This window comes from Hevea brasiliensis, chromosome 15 (genome assembly GCF_030052815.1).
Source record: "Hevea brasiliensis isolate MT/VB/25A 57/8 chromosome 15, ASM3005281v1, whole genome shotgun sequence".
Taxonomy (NCBI): Eukaryota; Viridiplantae; Streptophyta; class Magnoliopsida; order Malpighiales; family Euphorbiaceae; genus Hevea; species Hevea brasiliensis.
Window position 1 is genome coordinate 68,587,104 of NC_079507.1, and position 27,094 is coordinate 68,614,197.

Consider the following 27,094-nt stretch of genomic DNA (forward strand, 5'->3'; position numbering starts at 1 on the left):
AGCTATTGTATTTGCTCTTAAGATCTGGAGACACTACTTATATGGGGAAAAGTGCTACATCTACATAGATTATAAGAGTTTGAAGTATTTGGGTACTCAGAAGAAGTTAAACTTGAGACAGAGGAGATGGTTAGAACTGATTAAAGACTATGATTGTCTGATAGACTATCAGCCAGGGAAAGCAAATGTGGTGGCTGAAGCCTTAAGTCGCAAGACTATGGCAAGTCTGAGAGTTTCTCATTTGTCTATGGTACATGAGTTGAGAGCATTGCATGCCAGCTTAGAGGTTAATGATGAGGGACAGACAGTAGTTGCATGGCATGTACAGCCAGTGTTGATTGATCACATCAGAATGGCTGCTTAAAATGATAAAAAATATCCAAAGCTAATAAAAGAAGTTCAACAGGGCAAGAAACCTGAATTTTCTGTGAGAGATGATGGCCTACTGTTACACCAGGGCAGAATGTGTGTTCCTAATGACATTGACTTGAGACACATCGTTATGAGGGAAGCACATGAGTCTCCTTTTGCTATGCAGCCTGATGGCACTAAAATGTACAGAGTATTGAAAGAGCATTACTGGTGGATGGGTATGAAAAGGGATGTAGCTGATTTTGTCTCTAAATGCCTAACTTGTCAGCAAGTAAGGCAGAGCATCAAGTCCCTACTGATTTATTACATCCATTACCAGTACCTGAATGGAAATAGGAATGAATAACTATAGATTTTGTGATGGGACTTCTGAGGATACAGAAGAGCCATGATGCAGTATGGGTCATAGTGGATAGATTAATTAAGTCAGCTCATTTTCTGCCAGTCCGGATGGACTATAGCTTAGAGAAATTGGCCAAATTGTACATAGATGAGATTATAAGGCTACATGGAGTGCCAGTATCGATTGTATCCGACAGAGATCCTAAGTTCACTTCTAGATTCTGGGGTAGTCTTTAGAGAGCCCTAGGAACTAGATTAAACTTCAGTATGGCATTCCACCCACAAACAGATGGCCAATTTGAGAGGGTAATACAGATATTGGAGGATATGCTGCGGGCTTGTGTGATTGAGTTTAAGGGCAGTTGGGATACACACTTGCCTCTGATTGAATTTGCTTATAACAACAACTACCAATCAAGCATTGGGATGCCTCCATATGAAGTTTTGTATGGCAGAAAGTGCAGAACTCCCCTGTGTTGGGATGAAGTGGGGAAAAGAAAGATGATTAGGCCAGAAATTGTTTAGCAAACAGAGGAGAAAATCAGATTGATCAGAGATCGACTCAAGGCTGCATCAGATCATCAGAAGTCCTATATTGATATGAAGAGGCGAGACATTGAATATGCAGTGGGTGAAAAAGTATTCCTCAAGGTTTCCCCTTGGAAGAAAATTATGAGATTTGGCAGAAATGGGAAACTGAGTCCTTGATTCATCAGGCCATATGAGGTTCTGGAAAGAGTAGGTCCTTTGGCATATCGTTTAGCACTACCTCCAGAGTTAGAGAAGATTCATAATGTCTTCCATGTGTCTATGCTGAGGAGGTATAGATCAGACCCATCTCATGTACTACCAGTTGAAGAGATTGAGGTGAATCCAGACCTTACATATGAGGAAGAACCTATTGAAATTCTAGCATATGAGGTGAAGTAGCTAAGGAATAAGCAGATACCATTGGTTAAAGTGCTGTGGAACCATCACTCAAGCCAGGAAGCTACTTGGGAACGAGAAGAAGATATGAGAAGACAGTACCCACAGCTGTTCAGAGACTAATGCCAGATAAAATTTCGAGATGAAATTTATTTTAAGGGGGGGAGAATTGTAACACCCCTATAAGCATAGCCTGGTATATTTCACTATTTCGGTGACCAGTATTGGTCCAAACAATTAAACTGATTAGAACCACATTTAAGACACCTAGAAATGCCCTGAATGAAAATAAATAGTGATTATCAAATAGTTAAGTATAAAAAAAATAAAGCATAAAAAGTTAAATGAGCCGGGGGTCACAGCGATTGGTGACCTTACCGGGAAGTGATTGCAAGGTCAGTCCTAACCCTAATTTTGAACCGAAAATTGTGACGTCGCGGTCCTAAGGACTATTGCGAACCTAGTGGAAAAGAGAAAATCACAGAAAAGAGTTAATAAGTAAGTCAAATAATTAGGTCAGGACTCCGGAAGAAATATCAAATTATTTGCAAACCGGGTCAAACCGACGAGGGGCAATTTGGTCAATTCACCCCTAGAGGTTACTCCCGACCTAATTGTCCAATTAAATCGGAGAAATAAAAATTTTGGAATAGAAGTTTAAATTAAAGAACTATGGAAAAATTTAAAGAAAAGAAAAAAATGAAAATTATATCATCATATTACCTCACCATGATGTCAAAATAAAATTTAATTTACCCAATTATTTTGACCAAGTCAAAATTTAATTTAAATACACATAAAAACAAAAGAAATTAAAAAAGATACCATCATCTTCCTCTCCATTCTATTTGGCCGAACCACCTTTCCATTTCCCTCTCCATAATTTTCCTCCATTAAAGCTTGATCCAAGCTTTTCAATCCCATAAATTAACCCTAATTTCCCCAAAATTTCCCCATAAACCCTACTTTGGCAAGTAGATAAGGAGATTGAAGAGACAAAAAAAGGAAAAAAAGGAAAGATTTGAAGAAAAGGAAATTCAAACAAAGGTTAGTGATTAAACTTGAATTTATTTGTTGAATTTCTACGTTTCTAGTTAATTTAACTTAGAATTAAAGTGAAAATGCAAACAAAACAAATTGGGAAATTCATTTGGAAAATTTTGCCAACATTAAGGGGGACTAAAATTTCTTGAATTTGATGAAGTTGAAGTGTTAATTAGGTTGAATTAAGTATGTAAATTAAGGAATGAAATTAAGTGAATGAAATTAATAAATTAGGCTTCTTGAACTTTGAAATTTGGGGGAAAATTTGCAGGAAATGGTCAAGTGATGCAAATGACCTTAATTAAAGTTAGAAATTGTCAATTGCGACCATTTGTGATGTGTTGGAATTGGTAGAATTGAAAAGCAATTCGGATTGGTTAGGGGTTCCAATCTAGCAGTTTGTCCTAGGTCCCTTTGAGGGACCAAAACTGAAACTTTATCAATCCAATTGGTATGAGGCCAATTGGGAATGAAAGTAGACTCATAATGACATATTTTTCATTTAGAAACCATGCCCAGAAAATGACATTTAGATAGCAAACAATTAGGTCAAACTCGGATATTGTGCACTGCCATTGTACTAAAATGACTAAATGAACAGTATTTATTCATTTGGCCATAACTTGGCCTAGGCAGGTCCAAATGACCTGATTTTTATGGAATTGGAAAGGTATGACATAGCACTACAACTTTTATGAAGAACACCAACCCAAATTCTGCCCATAACTAAGTGAAATTGTCACCCAAAATTAGTGGTCCAAAACTGCCAGAACCAATTAGGTGCCCAGAAATTCTGGGTAACACCAATCCGGCCAACCCTAGAAAAATGATCATATCTTGGGCTAAAAAACTCCAAATGTAGTGATTCAAAAAGGGCATTAAAGATAAGACAATAAGGAACAACTTTGATGAAGAACACTTAGCCAAATTTCTACAATAACCAAACCAATGGAATAGTGCAAAACGAGAGACCAAAACTGAAAAATTGAGAATTCTCTTAGGAGACCTAAAAAAATTGAAGGGGCAACCAAAACCAACAATTTAGGCACCCAAAATGTGGTATGTGGGTGTAATTGGAATTCACATACCTATTAAGCATGAGAAAGTCAATATTTTGACTTGAATAGTGCCATGAATAGTAATCCCAAAATGTAAATTTTTAAGAACATAATTTTAAGCATATTAAGATTAGAATTAAGTAGACATGAATTTATTTATTAGATTTATTATAAGTTGTGATACTGAAACACTGCAAATTGTGTATTTCAGTTGATAAGAATAGAGAGAAAGGAAAGGAAACATCGAGTCAAGGCCTAGAGGCGACTCGCACGAGGTTTGTGCACAACATAAAAATTGTCTTTTAAATTTTCTTTTGCAATTTGTGTGAAATGAATTGTGACTTAATTGTATTGAAAATTGTGATTGAAAGGAATAATATGTTTTTGACCTAAATTGTTGAAAAAATAAATTATATGTGTATGATTGGCAATTTTTAATGTTTAGAAAATTGTTTAAATATTTTGAAATCGCAGTGTCATAACCACATATCTGAATGCCTCACTAGCTTGACTAGTGGGAGAAATTAATTTTGTATTTCCTCTCTGGCTGAAGTGTTGAGGTGTGTGTCAGTAGAGGAAGAAATTTGAATGGGTACCCATAGATTTGAGCTAGCTAGCCTTAGTATTCCTCATAAGCCCCTGGCTATTAAGATGAACAATATATTAATGGCATGATATGACTGTGTATTTTTATAAAAATTTATTTTATGACTTCTGAAGTGGAAAAAAATTATTTGACTAAAATGTTAAATTGTGTTTTGTATCTGTGTACCATTTTCAGTACCATATTTGGATAAGTGTGATTTAATTTATGCATAAATTAGTATTTTTAGTATGTTGCGCTCCACTGAGTCATTGTACTCAGTGATGGCTTTTTATTGCTATCGCAGGTAGAGAGACTAGTAGAGCAGTCGAGTAAGTTGCTAAGGACTACAGCACTGCAATTGAGATTTTGTCAGGTATAACATTATACCCTTATTATACATATTTATTTTGATGTATATGACTGTATGTACATGTTGTAAATTGGTCTTGAGCAGTTAGTTAAAACTTGTAATATTATTATTTTGGATTTTCTGATGTAAATTTAGAGTGATGAATGTAAATCAATTTTTCTTTAATGGAATATAAATTAAATTATTCAATATTATTTTTGAAAATATTTGAGTTGAGAATTATGAATTGTGGAAATTTGCACTGAATTGTGGAGATGGAGTAAATTTGTGTTGAATTAAGTTGTATTGGTGGTTGATTTTGATGAAGTGAAATATTTGGAAGTGTTTTCTACAGGTCAAAATTTTTTGTTTTCTCAAATACAGCTGGTACTCTGCCGAAATTTTTACAAAATTTGCGAAAAAATAGAATTTATCAAAAACTTTACTTAGCTTTTAAACTTCAATTAAATATTTTTAATACGTGCTAGAAATGCTCACCACTTTCAAAAAGTAAGAAAATTATTTTAAAATCCCTTGTAGCGTATTTAATAGGTCATCGGTAGGTGAAGTTCGGTAATTCATTAGGTATACTATGGGATTATGTTATACCTTAGAGAGGGGTAAAGTGTGACAAATAATATCATAAATTATTAAAAATTTATTATTATAACAAATAAAAATGTATTCAAATTAAATTAAATAAAAGAGAAATTTTAATTTAAAATTAATTTTATAATAATAACAATTTATCTTATTTAAAATATAATTAAAAATTAAATTAAAAAATATAAATTATAAATTACCCATGCATAGCATGAGCATTATGCTAGTTTTATATATAACATAAATAACTTATTTCAAACTAATGTGAGATAACACACTCCTCTGATGCTTAGGTATGAACATCTGGAGGTGAAATTTGTAAGTAAACACATTTGTAAATAGCCTAAATTAAAGTAGGGTAAACTCTAATACCATTTTGAAAAAATAGACCGAGCTTAACTCCACCCATAAACTAGATAAGGGAAAGATTTAGCCAACTCTTATATATAGCATAACTACGTTATTCCAAATCAATGTTGGACAATAACTTTCGTTGATTTGAATAAAATACCAAAATTTCCACCATTACTTTAAAAAAAAGTTTACGAAATCTATAGTTTATAATAAATTTATCTTAACTTCATGGTAATATTTAGCATACAAATTTGAATTTCAAGGTCTTGACTAAAAATTAAAGAAATGAAGATTGAATTTCGTTAATTGTTCAATATATCTTTGATAAGCATTATTCCCCAGTTATATTATGGCATCACATTTATATATTTGAGAGTTGAATTTGATTCATAATATAATTATATTTCATTATAAGATATGTTATCAATTGGGTAACATAGCTTTAAATCTTGTGAGTTGTTGTTGATGACAATAGATTTCTACATAAATTTCTTGTATTGTGATGATCTTTTATACGCTTTAATGTTTGACTGTATGAAATGATCGCATTCGCATTAGAGGCTCCAACATTAAGATATTAATGGTATAATATTGTAAAAGTGGACCATTGAAAAGCTGTTTTGTTGAAAAATTATATAATATAATAGTGATTTTATGTGGAATAACTTATGTAAAATAATAAATTAATAAAAAAATAAATATGTATATATAGATAAACTCTAAAAAATTATAACTATTAAGCAAATTTTTTTAATTTAATAATTATAATTATATATACATACGTCAATTTTTTATTGGATTATTATTTTATGTAATATTACAATGATCTCCTGTTGATTGTTTCTTCTTTCTATGGCACATGCTTATGCTAAAAGACTTTGAATTTCCAAGATTGAAAAATTATATTTACAGGAAGTCTTGTATTCTATTTTTATTAAGAAAATGAATCGATTTAATTCTACCTCAAAAATTATTTCAAAGAGAGAAGTTTGTCCAAATTTTATATATAGCGTAAATAACTTATTTCAAGCTAATGTGGGAAAACACACCTCTCACGCTTAGGTATGAACATCTAGAAATAAAATTTATAAGTAAACATACTTGTAAATAGCTAAAAATTAAAGTATGGTAAATTCTAATACTATTTTGAAAAAATAGACTGAGCCTAACTACATCCATAAACTAGATAAGGGGAAGATTTAGCTAACTCTTATATATAGCACAACTACGTTACTCCAAATCAATGTTGGACAACAACTTTCGTTGATTTGAATAAAATACCAAAATTTCCACCATTACTTAAAAAAAAAGTTTACGAAATCTATAGTTTATAATAAATTTATCTTAATTTCATGGTAATATTTAGCATATAAATTTGAATTTCAAGGCCCTGACTAAAAATTAAAGAAATGAAGATTGAATTTCGTTAATTGTTTAATATATCTTTGATAAGCATTATTCCCTAGTTATATTATGGCATTACATTTATATATTTGAGGGTTGAATTTGATTCATAATATAATTATATTTCATTATAAAATATGTTATCAATTGGGTAACACAGCTTTCAGTCTCGTGAGCTGTTGTTGATGACAATAGATTTTTACATAAAAAAATTATATATATGAGAAATGATATCACAATATTGTATTTTGATAAAAATAAAATAAAATTTTAATTCAAATTATAACCAATCAGATTTTTTTTAAAATAAATATATTTGAAAATTAAATTCTTTATTAATATTCTCAAATAGGTTACTTTCACATTTGTAAATAGGTAATTTAAATATCAATTCTATATTCCGTATTCCATATAATGTAACACCCCTAATTTTTAAACAATTATTTTATAAGTAAATATTATTATTTTATTATATTAAATATTATGAAAATTTATTTGAAATTTTTTCTGAATTTTAAAAATCAGATTTAATTTTCTTAAGACAATAAATTTCATTAATTTTTAAAAATTAATTTAAAAATCACGTGGCAAAACTAAAAATATATTTAGACTTCACAAATTTTTTAATTTTTTTATAATTTTTTTAAAACTTTTGAGCCTCATTTTTTGTCCCTGGGCAGAGTAAAAATTCAATTTGAGTATTCTGAATCGAATCGGCCAGTCGGACCAGATCAGACCGATCGAATCGGTCTGGCCTTTTCTTCCTTTTTCTTTCTTCTCTTCGGCGCCCTCGTTTCTCTCTCCTCCCTCCTCCTTTCGTCGATCGGCCACCACCCCTCCCTCCCCAGCTCGTAGGCGCCCCACCTGGAAGTCTCCCCCTGGTCGGCCGTCACCCCAAACACCAAAAAATCTTGCTTGAATTCCCTCACGCGCAGTGTGTGACTTTTGAGTTTCCCGGCCAAAATCCAGCTTATTTGGCCACCAATTGGATAGGTTCTTGTTCCAAAACTCATCTATACCTTGAGAGCTTTCTATAAACACTAAGAACACCAATTTTCATTGAGTGTTTTGTTCAATTTTTGCCAGAGAAGTTTTAGCTTATTTCAATTTTTGGGCTAAATTTCTCCCAAACTGAGAACCCCATGGGAATTTCGAGAGTACCGACATGCTCTACACGACAAGAGCTTCGCGGCAATATAAATTTCAAAATTTTCTGATACTGAAAATTCGGTCCCGTGAACTTCACAATGTTTTTTCAAGCTTCAAATGAGCTTATTTAATTTTGCAATAATTTTATTCTAACCCCTAGTATTTTAGGCTTCGCGTAAGTACCTTCGTTTCGTGAAAATTTGACTGTCGTATAGATCTACAATTTCCAGCCGAGCAGATAAGCTATCAAAACTACTTCAAAATCAGGTCAAAGTTAAGGCTACCCCATCATTTTTAGATGTTCCGAACGTGTTCCAAGCATCAGAATTGGTGTTAATAAACCCGAACCCTAAGTTTCTTCAGTTATCTAGTACTGGGTTTAGATTAAAAATCCATAAAATATTCATGAGAGGTTAGAAAATTATAATTCCTTTTGTATTAGTTTGTAATATTGCTAAGGATTGCGGGGAAAAATTTTATTGCTCGTTTAAATGATTTATAATAAAATGTTAGTTATAGGGACTAAAATGTAATTTTTTAAATTTGTGAGTATTGACTATTTTGGAGGGCCTATGAGAAGCCATATGATGTTGATGAGATGTGGTTGTGAGAATTTGATATTTAGAAGTGTTATTTAGATCTTTTTGCAGGTTGGGTAAGTCCTAGGTATAAGGGAAACTCTGCCGGATTTTCGGCAAAACCTTAGATTGTTCCTTGATTCTTTAAAATTTTGTTTTAAGTAAATATTTGTAAAATTTTTGATATACTGCTTAGGTGAGCTGGGTTAGCCTTCCTCCTCTTCCCAACTGCCTCAGTGACATTTGGTTAATTTGTGAGTAGATATTGATTTTATTTATAATTTCAATATTATTATATATTCAAGGTATGCTCATGCATCACTTATACATATATGCATTTAGTAAAAATTAGGCACGTCTTATATTGCATTTTGATAGTACTGTGATTGTTGTTTTGTGTGTAAGTTGGTGTGTATGTGGTGTGTATATGGATATGGGTAGGATGCGTAGACGCGGCTGGAGCTTGACTGGCTGGGACCCAATCCTTATTATGGATAAGTCGAGATAGGCACGGCTTTGAGTTGATCTCGCTGGCTCCCGCATTTGGATATTAAGAGAAAGTCAGGCTTTGAGTTGATCTCGCAGAGGTTGGAACTAAGAGAGTTGTATAGGAGATCGGCTCCCATATATATATATATATATATATATATGTGTGAGTATAGATATGACACACTGATGTGTACGTGCTCCAAATTGCCTTTGATGTGATTATGACTTGATTTCTTGGAAATGTGTGAAGATGATGTATTTCACTTTTAGGATGCACTAGACTTACATAGTTATAGAAATTGTATGTAAAATCAATATCTTACTCTATGAGTCAAACGCTCACTCCTATTCACCCAATTTTTCCATGTTACAGGAGAGCTTATTCTTATGTTTAACCTGCTTCCTTTCTCGCAGGTCCATAAAATTCTATTTCCACATTTTGTATTGTTAAATTTGAATTTTAGATCTCCGCATGTGTAGAACCATTTTATTTAACTGGAGACTATAAGGTTAATTATTTTTTAGGTTGTAAACTTATTAATCTATGTATGTATAAATGTGTGGATGGATGGCTTGTTGGATGAGGGAGTTGGATTCCCATTTGATTTTATATTGATTTGTGGATGATTGTAAGGGTGAGTTGAGCCAAATGGTTTTATTTTGAGATTACAGGTCGGGTGAGTTAAGAACTCCCCGTTGGATGGTCTATGTTATGGCCAGACTTTGTTCGATTGATTTCTTGAAATTGGACTCAAAATATGGACTTTATGGATGGATTTGAGATTAGTTGGGCTTACTATGAGTTTCGGGGGTCTTATATTGACCTAAGTCTTAGTGTCAGTATGGCTCATAATTTAAGTCGTGACATCTTTTCATCATGATTGACATACCACTGGTTCCTATATTTATGGGATTGAGAGACTATGGGCCTAAGACTGTGGCCCTCAACTTTGGAAAATTATGTTTTTATCCATACATTTAGTCCCTTCAAAATCTTTTTTTTTTAAAATAAAATAAAATAAACTAGCTAGTGGGTTTAATTAGCATTTGTAAGATTTGCTTTTCACTTGGAATAAAATACAACGAAATCTTTGAGATTTAATAAAATTTACAGATTAATTTCTAATGTAAATTTAGTAATAATTTAGTCCTTAAATTTTATTTTAATTAATAATTTAATTTTTATATTTTATTTGTATTAACAAATTAGTCATTATAACCATTAAATTTTGAGAACCGATTTGCTAATAAAAATAAAATACGAGAACCAAATTGTTATCAAACTTATGTTAAAGATTAATTTGTTAATTTTGTTAAATCTTAGGGATTTAGTTGTAATTTACTTGTTTGACATTGAAATTTTAAGGCCAAAACTGCTTCTAAGGAAAAAATATCTTTTATATGCTATTAAAAAAAAGATAATTTAAAATATATATATATATTTACTATTTTAGCTTTTAATAACTATAAATTATTAAATTTAATTTTAAATCACTTTTTAATACTTTCTAATTAATATATTTTAAAAAATATTTTTCCCAATAGCCCTTTTTTTTAGTAATGCCAGACGGGCTTATATTTGCTTATGGTGCGGGTTTAGACGCATTAGGGGCAAGGCCCAACTTTTCTGGGACTATGGCAGTTTTCATTTATGTATCTGGGGCATGGCCATTTCATACGATGAACTGCGCTTAAAAATAAAATAGAATTCTATTTATTAGCTCCAAGATCTTAAGATTAAATAATTTCAAAACCTATATATGTTGCCTAATTAATTTTAGTCAATGGAAAGCTACTCATCTCAGAAAGCACTTTCTCCTCTCTTAGCTTTGTTAGAGTATCTAATTGTGATTAAGAGTTTGGGAGATTATCAAACAAAAGAAAATTATATTTGATTGGCAAATAACAAGATGAAAGCTTGTATAATGGTTGAGAAGCACCACAGGTGAAATTTGTGTACAAAGATTGGGAAAAACACTTGTTCTTGGTTGATAAAAAAGAATCTTGTGGATGTTATAGATTTACTCTTGCCATTGAAAAGAGTAGATTAATGGAGTGAAAATCTCAAGAAGGTATAGATGTGGACATTGTGAGCCGAACTACATAAATTCTTGTGTTTGTTTTCCCATTTCTCATTCAGCACCACGCATATATTTGTATCTAAAGTTTCTACTGTAAAACAAGGTCAAGACTCAGGAAGCCATGTTTATTCCATCCATCTCTTTATTTCTTGTTATCGTTATTAGGCCTTAAGCATGCTAATAAGAAGAAAGCAATTTCACAAACAGCATTTTCTAATTTCAAACATTATTATAGCCTAGAAATATCCAAAATAGGCAACATCGTCTTCCTTGGAATAGTTATGCAACTGGCAATGGATGGGACAGAGTAGGAATCAAGCCCAAGTCATTTTTTCTTCTGGCAACTGCTCCAAAAGACTCTGCCATGTCTAATTCTTCTTGCTTCATTCCATGAGGGAGTTTCCAATCAAAATAGAATAGCAAATTTGCAAGTAGAATCTCGACGTTAGCAATACCAAATGATATGCCAGGACACATCCTCCTTCCAGCACCAAATGGGATGAACTCCATATTAGCTCCCTTGTAATCTACTGTACTGTCAGAGAATCTTTCTGGATTGAATCTATCAGCCTCAGTCCAATAATTTGGATCCCTACCAATCGCCCAAGCATTAACAATCAATTTGGATTTGATGGGTATCTGATATCCATTAATCTCGCACTGCTCTCGAGATTCTCTTGGAATTAGCAAAGGAACGGGAGGGTGTAATCTTAGAGTCTCTTTGATAACTAATTTCAAGTAATTTAATTCTCCAAGATCTGCTTCATCAACATGACCTTTTTCACTGAAAACTTGCCTTACCTCTGCTTGTGCCTTTTTCATCACTCTTGGGTTTTTTAGCATTTCTGATATCGCCCATTCTGAAGTTGTAAATGAAGTGTCACTGCCAGCAATGAACATGTCCTGAAACAGAATAAACAAATTGTTACTGTACAATTAGCATAAAAAAGAAATTAATGGAAATGTAAGTTTCCTTGCTGGTTAACAACTAAAAATTACCAGGATTACTGCCTTGATGTTGTCGATTGTTAAAGGGAACTCACGGTTTTCTTGATCCTGAAGCTTCAAAAGAACGTCTACAAGGTCATTAGCCTCATCAGCAAGCTTAGTCTCTGCTTTTCTGGCTTTGTGATCATTGATTATATTTTCAAGTATCCTGTCTGCTTCCTGATGTAACCTTTCCAATCTAGATCTCATCCCACTAATCATTCGAAGCATTTTAACGGAAGGGAATAAATCCGAAATACTAAAACCTTCTGATAATAAAATAATTTCTTCAATGAGAGGTACAAATGATTCTTGCACGTTCCTTGTCCTGCCAAAGGCTGCCCTTGAAATGACACCGAATGAGAAAGCAGCCAACATCTTACTAAGGTTCATCAGAGATCCCGAATTAGAAGAAATGCTTCTCATTAGATCTGATACCTCTTCTTCTCTGATTGATCTGAATGATAGCACCCGCTTAGCGCTTAGCAGCTCCAACGTGCAAATTTTCCTCATCTGTCTCCAGTACTCTCCATATGGTGCCCAAGCAAGGTCTGCATTATCATAAAAAATGATAGTTGCTGCGAGGATGAAGGGCCTGTTGGCGAAGATAATATCATGAGTTTTCAAAACTTCTTTTGCGGTTTCTGGAGAAGAAACGACTATGGTTGTAATTTCTCCAAGTTGAAGGTGCAAAAGAGGTCCATATTTCTTGGCCAGGTGTTGAAGTCTGCGATGGGGTAGGGAGCCAAGTAAATTGTGAAGGTTTCCTATGATGGGTAGCTTCTATGGCCCTGGGGGCAAAGGCTTAGTACTCAAGGCTCTAGTTCTTGATATCTTCATCACCATGAAGATAAAGAAGATGAACGGGAAAAGCATCGGCAAGGAGAAGATTGTAAGCACCATTTTGTGTTAATTGGAAAGAAATAACGAACCTTGCTTCAGATTTATTGAGGTATGAAGCGTGCATGTTCAACTCAAGCATCCTGTCATTATGATTATAGATTCATATACTTAATAGTTATATCTATAAGTAAATTTTATTATTTATATTTATATTTTAAATATATTATATACCAAGTATAAATAAGAAAAATTTTAATTTTCAAATCAATATAATTATTATTAATTTTTAAAATTATAATTTAAAAATGATGAGGTTGGATGGTGGTGTTGAAATAAGTTTTTAAATTAAAAAATTTTAAATTTCAATTTTATTAGAGTCAATTATATAAAAAATAAATAAATAAATTGAACCTAGAAGCTTATTATATTATAGTTAAACAAATATGATCGTAAACTCCATTTATATTAAATTATGCAAGCAGAGTAGACTATGTTAGTGAAACACATATATAATTAAATGATTTATTTATTTATCACATTTAATTTTTATAATAAAATATTATCAAATTCAAAATATTGAATCAATTTTTAATTTAAGAAATTATTTTAATTAATCGGCAATAATGCATCTGAAATGAACTCTCTTACTAAGATTCCATTTGACATTATTGATGGAGTTATCATTAAAAAAAATATTTTTTAAACCTATTAATTAGAAAATATTAAAAAATAATTTAAAATTAAATTTAATAAATTTTAATTATAAAAATATTAAAATAACAAAATTTGTTTTCAACTCTATCTAAATATTAGCCTTTCAACTTTACAGGCACTTTAGACTTTCGAATTATCATATAGTTGAAGAGGTCATATAAGGCTAATAAGTTAAAGATTTATTCCCAATCCCACCACCACCCACTTCATAAAATTAATTATGCGATTATTATATTTTTGTTTGACAAAGAGTTACTCAATTTATTATTGGGATACGAAAGGGAAATGTATAAAGCTGAGTTATTAAAGCCATGCATGATGTCCCCACCTCGTTATTAAAGAACAAGCATCTGCCATCATCGCAAAATGACAGCCCACGCTGAAAGCTTTAATTATAAGCTTACTGTTTTTAAAATGAGTCTACGTGATGAATGAACATAATCTAATAATTTATTATCCTTCACTTTTTTATCTCAAATTTTACGCAGATCGGCAGGTCATATAAAATTGCTTTAAAATGAAATTTTTTTTTTTTTTTTCTAAAGATAGATGTCCATTACTGGTGGGACAAAATACGGGCTAAGAGGGATAACAACGAGGCCGGTCGAAAATGGAATCTATCTCCCATCTCTGAGTGAGTGACCTAAAGGAAATCGGGACGAAGATGTGACGGATTTTCTGTAGGGATTTTGTTTTTGTTTTTATTTTTTATTTTAATTTATAAATTTATCTATTAAAAAATTAATTAAAATTATATAAATATATAAAAATATATTAATTTTCAATAAAAAAAATTAATAATATATAATATTATTGGGGAAAACCCTTTTTTTTTTCTTTGTCTCTATCCAACACAATAATTAAGAAGAATTAATTAAATATAGGTAAATTTTAAATTGAATTCAGGAATAGTTATCACCCTTGCTTAATGAAATGACTAAAAAAACATAACAATTGTCAATAAAAATTAGCATATCTCGCCTTATGGTGGATCAATTATATAATGTAATGCTCTTTTAAATGTATATTTATATTTTTTGATATTAATAAAAAATAAAATTTATAATTTTATATAGAAGAGTATGCACTCTGTCGAAAGGAGTGATAATGCCAAAAAGTGTCTCCTTGGAAACAGTAGGCCACTGTGATAGTAAGCTTTACAATTGTGAAGGAATTTGATATTGTTGTCCAGGATATGATGATTATGATCATTTGATTTCTCGTTATGATCTGATAATTTTGCCTTTAATAAAAGTATGGTTTCTCCCATGACGAGTGCAAAACTGATAATCAAACTGAATTAAATTAATTTACAACCAAAACGACCGCTCATCCCCTGCTATCAGTTCCCCTGGGTTCGCTTCCCTGCTAGCTGATTTAAGGAAAGTTCAAGCGCAAGCAATTGAGTTGCTTTTCAATCCTGCTGGAAATTTTCTTATGGAAGATTCCTTGTTAGGTTTTGGTGCTGTCTGTAAATCGAACTGTTAATTGAAGGATAGTTGTGTCTCTGTAAATGGGTTGAAAAGTCCAAGAGAAGCCATGAAATTGGATGTCTAAAGGATTTGCCCTAATTTTAACTCGCTTACAATTTTTTTTATCTTCTTTCCCATGAGTACACAAAAGCAGGTTTATTTTGTAAGATTCTTACACTGCTGAACACAAGTGTTGTACGTAGCTGCAATACAAGTACACAAGGTGATAAACATCTGAATACTACAGTGACTTGATTCAACAGGCGGCTGAGGATGGCGTGTACGGAACGGGAATCAAGTGCAGATCATTTTTCCTTCTAACTGTAGCGCCAAAAGACTCGATCATATCTAGAGTTTCTGCCTTCAATCCACTTGCAAGTTTCCAATCAAAATGATAAAGAAACTGTGCAAGTGGAAGCTCAACATTAGCTATGCCAAACAATACGCCAGGACACATCCTCCTTCCAGCACCAAACGGAATAAATTCAAAATTGTTCCCCTTGTAATCAATTGAACTATCAAGAAATCTTTCTGGATAGAATTTGTCAGCTTCAGTCCAGTGATTTGGATCCCTGTTAATTGCCCAAGCATTAACAATAACTTTGGATTTGGCTGGTATCTCGTACCCGTTAATCTCACATCTCTCCCTACCTTCTCTTGGAAGTAGCAATGGAGCAGGAGGGTGTAATCGCAAAGTTTCTTTGATAACTAACTTCAAATATTTCAGCTCATGAATGTCTGTTTCATCCACATTTCCTTTTTTATCAAATACTCTCCTCACCTCTTCTTGTGCCTTCTCCATCACCCTTGGATTCTTCAGCATTTCGGACATTGCCCACTCTACTGTTGTTGATGATGTCTCACTGCCAGCAATGAAAATGTCCTGAAACAGAGTTAACAGGTAACATATTCAGAAATAGAAAGAACGGTTTCACTCTTTCTGGAACTTTTAAAATTTCTCAGACCTTGATGAATAGGCATACTAACCAGGATGACTGCTTTGATGTTGTCAGTTGTCAATGGAAATTCAAGGTTTCCATGCTCCTGAAGCCTCAAAAGAACATCAACAAGGTCATCTTCTTCACCCCCGCTGCTGGTCTTTGCTGTTTTGTTCCTAGCTCTGTGATCATTAATGATGTTTTCAATTATCCTGTCTGCTTCTCGCTGCAGCCTCACAAGTCTAGACCTCATCCCACTAATCACATGGAGCAATTTAATGGAAGGGAACAAATCTGCTAGACTGAATCCTCCAGCTACCTCTGTAAGTTCCTCAACAAGTGGTATGAATTCCTCTTGGTCTTTGCATTTCTCACCAAAGGTAGCCCGAGCAGCGATACCATAAGTTAAAGAAAAAAGCTTCCTGCTAAAGTTGAACGGCTGCCCTGGAGAAGAAGAAATTGTACCGATCAAATTTGATACCTCCTCTTCCCTAATTGATCTGTATGATAGCACACGCTTTGCACTTAGCAATTCCAATATGCAAATTTTTCGCAGCTGTCTCCAGTAATCTGCATATGGTGAAAATGCAATATCTGTGAAGTTATAAGTTATAATACTAGCAGCTAAGAGAAAAGGCCTCTGAGCAAACACAACATCATGAGTCTTCATCACTTCTTTTGCAGCTTCTGGTGATGAAATGACAATATTGGAAACTTCACCAAGCTGAAGATGCATAATACTTCCATATTCCTTGGCCAAGTCTCTTAGGCGATGATGAGGTGGAGGGCCAACAAGCTGATGCATGTTTCCAATAATAGGTAGCTTGCTTGGTCCTGGGGGTAGATTTGGAGGGGAGTGATTCGTTTTTGAACTTCTCCATATCTTCAGCACCATAAAGATGAAGATGAGGGAGGTGAACAATACTGGAAAGGAAAGGAATTGGTGCTGCTCCATGATGAAATTGGAAAAGAAGCTCATGGTTCAACTTGCATTAGTGACAAGCTTCACATCTTGATTTATGCATACCAAGCACCAGCGCCTTTCTTGACTGAGTTTTGTCTTCTAATTGGGTGAATCATTTAATATTTACCAGCAAAAGAATCAGAGAAGTAAATTCTGTGGCTGGAAATCAGGTGGTAGAAATGGTAATGAAATTTTCCATGCATTTGTCTGACCAGTGCATTAGCATCTTTGATATCTCATCGTCTATCATGCAGTATAATAAGAAAGAGAGTGGTTTTCAATGGAAATTTCTCACATGGTCTGCCCCCACTATGCGTTTCAATAATGCAGTCAAATTTGGCTGTCTAAGCTATACTTCTTTTCCACCTTTGCCTAATTGAATAAAGAATATTGGAAATTTTAAAAAAAGAAACACAAAAAAAAAAAAAAAAATTAAATTATTTTTAAAAAATAAATTATCTAGGAGCTGAGCTCATAGATATTTAACCAATAATATTTATAATAATGTATAAAATAAAACAGAGAAATCCGAACCAAAATTAAAAAGCTGATTGGTGGGGTGTGTGAGGTCCAACCCACGTTACCATGCAATTGGCAACTAAAAAAAATTATTATAATAATGTATCATAGAGCAACCCGGCTGCTTAGAAGTTGGCTTGCGCAGAACGTGGATGAGCGGCGCATTATTATTAAAAAAAAAAAACATGAACAGAGCAGAGCTTGATCGTAAATTGTAGCTCTACTCAATAATTCACTGAGTTTTTTTTTTTTTTTTTAATTTGATGAATATATGAGTTTTGTCTCACTTTCCAAACCAGTGGAGTAGAGGTTTTCTTTCATATAAAAAATTATTTTATTCATTAAATAGTTATATAAAATATTTATAATAAATAATATTAATATTAAATAATTTATACAATATAATAAATTATTTTAAACACTATATAAAATCTATTTCACATGATTTCTTACTTTTTTGATGTCTTAATATTTTTTTTAATAAAATTCTATATTATCTTAAAAGATTGTAGTTATTTGATAAAATTAATTAAAAAATAAAATAAAATAAAAAAAAAATAAAAATACAATTAAAAAATTATAAAAAAAAAAAATATAAAAAAAAATATAAAATAAAAAAGTAGATTTACTGATAATAAATCTGAATTTATTGAGAATAAAAAAATATAGCATTAAATTAAATGTAAAATTATAAAATTTATAAAGAGAAAAAGGAAAGGAGATGAGGCTGTCAATAGTCACACGTCAAAAGTAAAGTCAAGTCAGTGGAACTCTATTAGTAGAATTTTGAAATTTAATTATATATTATATTGGAATCTTGTTCAAAATTGAATAATTAAAGTTAAGTTTATTTGAAAAAAAAAACTTTATATTTTTTAATATTTGAGATATTTAGATAAATTAATTATTAAAAAAATATTTTTAATAAAAAATGGAAGTATTTTTTATTTTTAAATTTTAATAATTTTATTAAAATACAAATATATATATATATATTAAATAAATAAATATTGTTAATTTAATAATATAATTAAATAATAAAAAATATTTTTTAAAAATATTTTCTATAAAAATATATATTTTATATAAATTATTTTTTATAACATAAATGGAGTCTAAGTTTAATAAAATTGGTACAAATTTGCAAATAAAGTGTTATTTGAATCTTTGATTATGGACTCTCGTAGACTTGAAGTTCCGAATGAAGTATTTAAATCTTATTAATAATTTTAATATTTAAATTTGCTTAAATTTTGATTAAAATTTATTTTTAATTATTTAAATTTATCTTAAATTTAATTATTATTATTATTATTATTATTTGAAAAAAAAGTTATTTAATTTTAAATATTTTAATTATTAATTTAGGTAAAAAAAAATTATTAATAATTTTATAAAATATTAAAATTCTATTTATTTAAAATATAATATATATATATACATAATAATATTATAAATATTATTATAAAAAATAAATATTTTAATATTTAATTATTTATTTATACAAACGAATTTCAATACCCTATATTCAATATATAAAATTTCAACCTCATTCAAACTCAATATAAATATTACTCATTTATATATTATTTTATTAAGATTCAATTAAATAAAAAATATTAAATATCTAATTTATTGACATGCCTAAGTTCGAGCCATTGTAGTGTTGGTTATTTCAAATGTACTAATTATGGTGATACGTGAAAGGGACATGTATATTTTTTTAAAGTTGCAATTGATGTGATAATTAATGCGTAAAATCAATATATTTTTATTTTCTTATTTTATATAAAAATATAATATCAAATAATTTTACCCATTGAAATATAATAATCAGCAGGCAAAGAAAAAAAAAAGTAAAAAATATGAATATTTTTTAAATTTTTATAACATAATTAAAAAATTATGTTGTATTGAAATTGTTAGTCAAAACAGCTTCTTAAGTTATGATTTATTTTAGCGACTGAGAGTTAATTTTTATGAAAAATTATAAGAAATTATTTTATAATTTTACATATTTATTAAATAGAGTCATAAGGTTAATATTAACAAAAAAAAAATATGTCAAACTTACATGTTTTTAATAAATAGCGAAAATTGCCTAGATAATTCCTACATATAAAGATGCATATTCGGTCTTCAAATATCTATTATATGCTTTGCTTCGAATGAGACATCATAATCATCAAAATTTTACAATTATGAGTTTTTAAATTTAAATTTTTTTAGTCATCCAAAAATAATTATTCTATTAATAACTTATATATATATATATATATAATTAACAATTAAATTCAATTAAAATAATTAATTTTATTTAAATAAAAATAAATTATCAAAAATAAATCAAACTAATTATATCTTTTTTTTTAACACTATTAGTCATTTTTAATATTTTTTTTATTAAGCCTGTTAAAAAACCTTCGGTCACAAAAATAAAATTTTAAGAATTTAAATATAAATAATGATTCTGAAAAGGCTTAATAGTAAAGACACATAAAATTCATGGGTTAAAAATGAATTTTTCCAAATTTCCAATGAAATGTTGGATCATCAATCATGGGATGGCTTTTAAATCTTGATTTTATGGGCTCTCATCCAATGGGCCAGAAAATCTCATTACGCGTTTTTGCCTTTCCACACCCCTTGGGCCCTGGCCATCATCACATACTGGCCCAACTCCGGAGGGAAAAGGAAGACTGATTTAAAAGTCTCTCTCCACCAAATAACAATGGCATCCAGAGATTGCAGTTGAAGTTTTCAATACAGATGTATTTCATTTAGAGTGTTTGGTTGTTCTTTATTTTACAAAACTATTATTTTCTTTCTTTGTCCTAAAAATTTTGCACATCTTGAAGACAAAATGGCAAGGGATAAACCAAATCCAACAGAATTGGAAGAAAATTAACAACATAATTTGATTTGGTTCATACTTACAGCACATTTGGTCTGGTAATATTTGCTCAAGGCCATACATAAGATATCACTGGGTAGGATCAGAACACAGCTTACTCAACTAAGAAAAAGACCGTTATACAACACAATCAGATCACTAGGCAGGATCAGAACACAGCTTACTCAACTAAGAAAAAGACCTTTATACAACATAATCAGACCACTCAGCTATGTGTGAAGTGTGGTCCATGGTAAAGCTTGGAATTTTGTCAAGCTTAATCGGGTTCTCCTTTCCTCCAACCAATTTAGCCGGGTTGCCAACAGCAGTAGTCCTGGGTGGCACGTCCTTCAACACCACTGAACAAGCCCCAATCTTGGCCCCTTCACCAATCCTAATGTTACCCAAAATACAAGTACCAGCCCCAATCAAAACCCCATCACCAATCTTTGGATGCCTGTCTCCACAAGCCTTCCCAGTACCACCTAAAGTCACATTATGCAAGATTGACACATTGTTCCCAATCACAGCAGTCTCTCCAACAACTAATCCTGTGGCATGATCAAATAATATTCCCTGTCCGATCCTTGCTCCTGGATGAATATCAACCGCAAACGCCTCAGATACTCTGTTTTGGATCAATATAGCTAAAACATTTCTACCCTGTGCCCATAATTTGTGCGCTATTCTATGGGCTTGGCATGCCAGAAACCCTTTGAAATTCAAGAAACAGTGCATGTAGCTTATGCAGGCAGGGTCTCTTTCCTTCACAGCTCTCAAATCTTTCTTCACCGCAGTAATGATGTCTTGACTCTCTTCAAGAACCCCCAAAAAAATATCAAACAGAGTACTACTAGGAAGGCTGGAATTGCTTAACTTAATTGCAAGATGATTCGCCAACGCCCTTTCTAGAGTCTTCTGAGACAGAATGGAGGTATAGTAGTAGCTGGATAGAACTGGCTCTTGATCAGCATCTAACCTGGCTTCCTCCTGCATTTTGAGCCATGGATCTTCTTTATTTTGGTTTTCGTGAGGCAGATCTTCCGCAACTGAATTCGTGTGTATGGTTTTCATATGATTCTTGCTAAAGGGTAAGCCAGAAACATGATCGGAGAAACTGGGTCGACAATATGTCACATACTTGTAAGCATGATCATCACTTTCAGACCTGTTTGGATCGCGAGAAATTTGAGAGGGCTTCACTCTAGGAGTGTCAACACAAGCAGCCATGGGATTAAAATGGAGATGCTTGGAAAAGGAGTAAATTGATGAAGAAGCGAGTGTAAAGAAGAAAGGATCGCGGAGAGAAGAAAAGGCCTTATATGGAGAAGGGGCTACGACCGGAACTTTCATGGTTCCTGGGAAAATTTTATAGCGGATAACGAACGCAACAACAAAATGGTTTAATCAGGCAGTCGTAATAGTTATGAACTCACCGCATAAAAATTTTATATATACTAGAAAGCAGCCTCATGAAACAGATGGCACTCCACCTTTTCCTTATGAAACAGATGGCACCGTCACCTTTTCTCCTCTCTTATAATTTTTTCTCGTTCCACCGTTTATTTTGCTTGAAGATGAAATTTTTTGAACAGAATTATATAATAAAACTGATTGATTCATGTAGATATATTATATCAAATAATAAAGCCAATATTATCTTGGAGAATTATTATATGAATTGAGAGCATTAAAAATAATGTTCCTTTATTTGTTGTTGATGTGCCACCAAACCCGATCCACATTTTACATTGTGCTTAATGTTTATTTGTTTTGTTTTTTTTTTTCAATCTCAATCAATTTCTATATTTAGAAAAAATAAAAAAAATATATATTGTAAAGTTTCTTGTCCAGTCCCACACGCAACATTTGCTTAAATAGTTTGTAAAAACATATTATTTTATTATAATAACATCACACATGTCACATTTCTATCAGTTCAGTGAAGTGAAATATCTAGGACACGCATAATCACGAGTAGTTATTAGATGATTCACTTTCATATATATATATATAGGAAGGACTCACTTTCTTTCTATAGAATACTATTTTTTTTTTTCCAAATAAACTATAGGAAGGACTCACTTTCTTGAGAGAGAGAAGATTTTTTTTTTTAGCGCAAACAATAATTAACCCACAATCACTGCATTGCATTTCAGGACCATAATTTATTTTCTTTTTTAATAACACTGTAAGGTTGGACTACAATTTCTTTCATAGCAATTCAATTGAATTATATGCAAACTTTATATAAAAAAAAAAAAAAATAGATAAAAATGTGAAGACTTTTAGTCATCTTTATTTATTGATTTTTTTTTTCAATTCAAAGGGAGAAAAAGGCAATATATCATAGTAAAAGTTTTGAATATTTATTTTAAATTATAGAATACCAAGATTTAAATTTTAAAAATCTTTTTCATTTTAAAAATTATAAAATGTAAATTATTAAACATTAATAAATTCAGTTCAATTTCATATGTTCTTTGAAATCATAATCGAATCAAATATAAATGAAAATAGTTTGATTCAATTCTTTTATACTTTAATTTTGTTTCAATTTAATTTTAAATATTTTAATTTTAATTCAATCTTATTTTCAATATTTTTATTTTAATGTTTTTAAAATTTAATTATATATATATATATATATATAAATATATAAAGGAGGAAATATTGCCTTTACTTAAATTATTTTCTTAATTAATTATAGTTATATTTTTATTATTTAAATTAATTTTAAAATTTAGATAAATTTAAAATTCTAATCCTACTTATACTTAATTTCAATTATATATAAAATTTTATAAAAAACTATTAACAAAAAAAGTAATAAATGAAAATAAAAAATATTATTAATTTATCTATAATTTTTATTATAATCTATATCTATATCTATAACATATTGTGCAGGGGCAAACATTAGATTTGACAAAAATACACATGATAATTTTGTATTATTATAATAAATGATGAAATTTAATTAATTATTAAAAATTAATTTATTTTAAATTTTTATTATTTAAACTATTTTTAAAATTTATATAAATTTAAAATTCTTAATCTTATTTTTATTTAAATACTATTTAATTAAGTTTTTTTTATTACAATTCAAATATAAACTTATAAAGTGCATTATTTACATATTTATATATAAATATAGCCACGAAAGATTTTTTTTTGATAAAAAAAATTAAATTTTCATAATATTCACAGATGTATTGTACTATATAAAGTAAATGGGTTTTATATTGTTTACAAAATAAAAATAGCATTGAATTAATCGCTAATTTTATTATAATTCCTACTTTAAAATTTTATATTTTTTAATAAAATTGATAAAAATATCTATAATTGAATTTGACAATAACAAATTATCCTCTATTTTAATTAGTTAAAAAATATATAACAATTTATTATTATTTAAAAAATTATAAATTTAATTGATTAATTTTTTATTTAAATTATAACTTTATTTTTTTCCTACTACCGTTTTTACTTGACTAGCAATTCTAAATTAAATAAAATTCTATTTATAAATAACTTGTTTATTAATTTAATTTATCTCAATAATTTTTGAGATTGTTAAAAATATATTTAATTGTTTATATTATTTATAATATTTTTTATTATTTAAATTAATTTTAGAGTTTATATAAATTTAAAATTTTGAGTTCTATTTATTTTGTATTATGACAAAATGAAGGACTAAATTTTATTAGTTATTAAAAATTAATATATTTAAAAAAAATAAGAATAATTAAAAAAAGAAAGATAAAAGTTTATTTTATAATATATTTTATTATAATTTGAAAAGCATATAATATAAATATATTTCAATATAAATATATTCTAAAATATTAAATTAAAAAAAAAAAAGAGATTGACAATAATTGAAAATTAAGAAAGCATTAAGTACAATACTAAAAGATTTTAGATACTAGTATGCATAAGCAGATAAAGAATGAATTATTATTTTTAATTAATATAATGAAATTAATTAATAGATTAGAGCATTTATATACCAACAATCTAAATTTAGAGTTTGTTCATGTTTATTAGGTTTTGTGCTTTTATTTATTTAATTTTATATTACTAGAGTCTTACTTACTAAAAAAAAAGTAAAATTATCATTTAATAATTTTAGTTAGATTTACATTGAAAATCAAATATGAAGAGTTAATTAAGAACTAATTAGCATTTAATAGATTCTTCTATAAATAGAATTGCAAGTCTAATAGAACACCCTCGTATTGTTCTTAAAATATAATTATATTTTTCCATCACTTCCAATATAAATTAATGTATAAATAATTAATAAACACATGTATAAATAGTCATTAAACACAATATATATATATATATAAAGCAGACAAATTTTTTGCTGGTGTTGTCACGTAGAATTCTCAAATCTTCATATTTATGCCACGTGATAATATTTAAAGCAATTAAATTTTCTCTTGAATTGCCACATAAAATTTTAAAACTAATACATTTATGCCAAATGGTAATATTAAATTGAATTTATTGCATTACTGTATATATCAATTATATTGCTTTATATATATATATATATATAGTAATGAGGTTTTCTCTTTTTATTATCATGTGGCATTTCAAATTTTAATGCTGTCACGTGGCATTTACTATATAAAAATTATTATATTTTATAATTATAATAATTAATGTAAGTAATTATTATTTTTTTATATTAAGTATTTAATTCTATTTTTATTTAATTCTAATTTTCTTTTAAATATCTTTACTATTGTATTATTACCATAATTTTTATCATTAACTAATTAAAAATAGTAGATATATTTCAAAAATTTATAAATTTTTTATTTAAGGATTCTTAAAATTTTTATTATTTTATTTAATTATAAAAATTTAAAAATTATACATCTTAAAATTAATAAAATAATTTAGAATTATACTATAAAAATTATCACATTAAGTTAAATATTTTATCCTCTTATCACATAAAGTTAAATAATTTATCATCTCTCTCTTTTATATATTTAATAAATTTTAATTTACGTTAATTTTATTTTATTTTATTTTAACACATATTTAATAAAAATATATTTTTAATTATATATTGAATGTTATATATATATATATATATATATATATATATATATATATATATATATATATATATATATATATATATATATATATATATATAAATTATGAAAAAATGAAACAAAATTTTATTTTCATAGTAATGACAAATAAGAAATTTATGTTAATATTTAATTTTTATTCTTTTTTATATTATTTGTAGTATAATTAATAAATAACTAATATTAGTATTAATTATATTATATATTTTATTATTATTTAGAAAAATTATATATATATGCGCACCAACCCCATTTGAAGTTTTATTTTTTATTAGTTAATTGTATAATTTTTTTTAAATTATAATTAAGTTATTAATTTCTTAATTATGCTTATATAAGTTACAAATTATTTAATTATTACACTTTAATACTATAATAAATAGCTATTATTATTATTGTTATTATTATTATTATTATAAATACATAAAATGTTTAATTTAATTAGAGAAAAGAAAAATTAAGAATTAATTGAACTAAAATATATATATACACGTGCTTCTACTTGAAGTTTTATTTTTTATTAATTAATTGTATAATTTTTTAAAATTATGATTAAGTTATTAATTTCTTAATATTGCATATATAAGTTATAAATTATTTGATTATTACACTTTAATACTATAATAAATAGCTATTATTATTGTTGTTGTTATTATTATTATTATAAATATCTAAAAAGTTTAATTTAATTAGAGAAAATAAAAATTAAAAATTAATTGAACTAATTTATTAATTTTACTTAATAAAAATATATACTGATTTTATATATATTGTATTTTTACTTTCGATAAATAATTTATCTATATTTTTATAAAATAAATTCAAGAGGAGGTAAGATTTTAAATCTATCATATTTATATTAATTGATAATTTTTAATTAAATTTATTGATGACTATTTTATTATATTTCCTGAAAGTTGTAATATATAATTATTATATAATTTAATTTTTTAAATACAATCCTTTTATATATATATATAAAATATGAATGTATTTACAGAGAAATAATATGTAACACTTTCCTTTTAAATATATTTACTATTATCATTATTACCATAATTTTTATGGCTAACTAATTAAAAATAGCATATATATTTAAAAAATTTATAAATTTCTTACTTAAAGATTCTTAATTTTTTTATTATTTTATTTAATTATAAAAATTTAAGAATTATACATCTTCAAATTAATAAAATAATTTAGAATTATACTATAAAAATTATCACATAGAGTTAAATATTTTGTTATCCTATCACATATAGTTTAAATAATTTACCCTCTCTTTCTTTTTTACATATTTAA

General features: G+C 28.7%; 2 protein-coding genes and 1 pseudogene across 2 annotated transcripts; all 3 read right to left on the reverse strand.

Annotated features, from left to right (window-relative positions):
- Positions 1-11,455: 11,455 nt before the first annotated feature.
- On the reverse strand, positions 11,456-13,306 carry LOC131174137 (desmethyl-deoxy-podophyllotoxin synthase-like). The gene is made up of 2 exons (XM_058137226.1): positions 12,336-13,306; positions 11,456-12,239 (listed from the first exon to the last, which is right to left on the reverse strand). The coding sequence occupies exons 1-2, from the start codon at positions 12,834-12,836 to the stop codon at positions 11,616-11,618; spliced, it is 1,125 nt and encodes a 374-aa protein (XP_057993209.1). The 5' UTR covers positions 12,837-13,306; the 3' UTR covers positions 11,456-11,615.
- A 2,119-nt stretch (positions 13,307-15,425) lies between these two features.
- Positions 15,426-17,293, reverse strand: LOC131173966 (desmethyl-deoxy-podophyllotoxin synthase-like; annotated as a pseudogene).
- Positions 17,294-20,666: 3,373 nt separating this feature from the next.
- On the reverse strand, positions 20,667-22,228 carry LOC110655078 (serine acetyltransferase 1, chloroplastic). Its single transcript, XM_021811254.2, has one exon. The coding sequence runs from the start codon at positions 22,017-22,019 to the stop codon at positions 20,871-20,873; it is 1,149 nt and encodes a 382-aa protein (XP_021666946.2). The 5' UTR covers positions 22,020-22,228; the 3' UTR covers positions 20,667-20,870.
- Positions 22,229-27,094: the final 4,866 nt, after the last annotated feature.

Excerpts from the sequence above, each read along its gene's own strand:
- LOC110655078 (XM_021811254.2), bottom strand. The coding sequence starts at position 22,019 with ATGAAAGTTCCGGTCGTAGCCCCTTCTCCATATAAGGCCTTTTCTTCT.
- LOC131174137 (XM_058137226.1), bottom strand. The coding sequence starts at position 12,836 with ATGAGGAAAATTTGCACGTTGGAGCTGCTAAGCGCTAAGCGGGTGCTA. Across the intron at positions 12,240-12,335 it reads ACATCAAGGCAGTAATCCTG|GACATGTTCATTGCTGGCAG; the intron begins GTAATTTTTAGT and ends ATTCTGTTTCAG.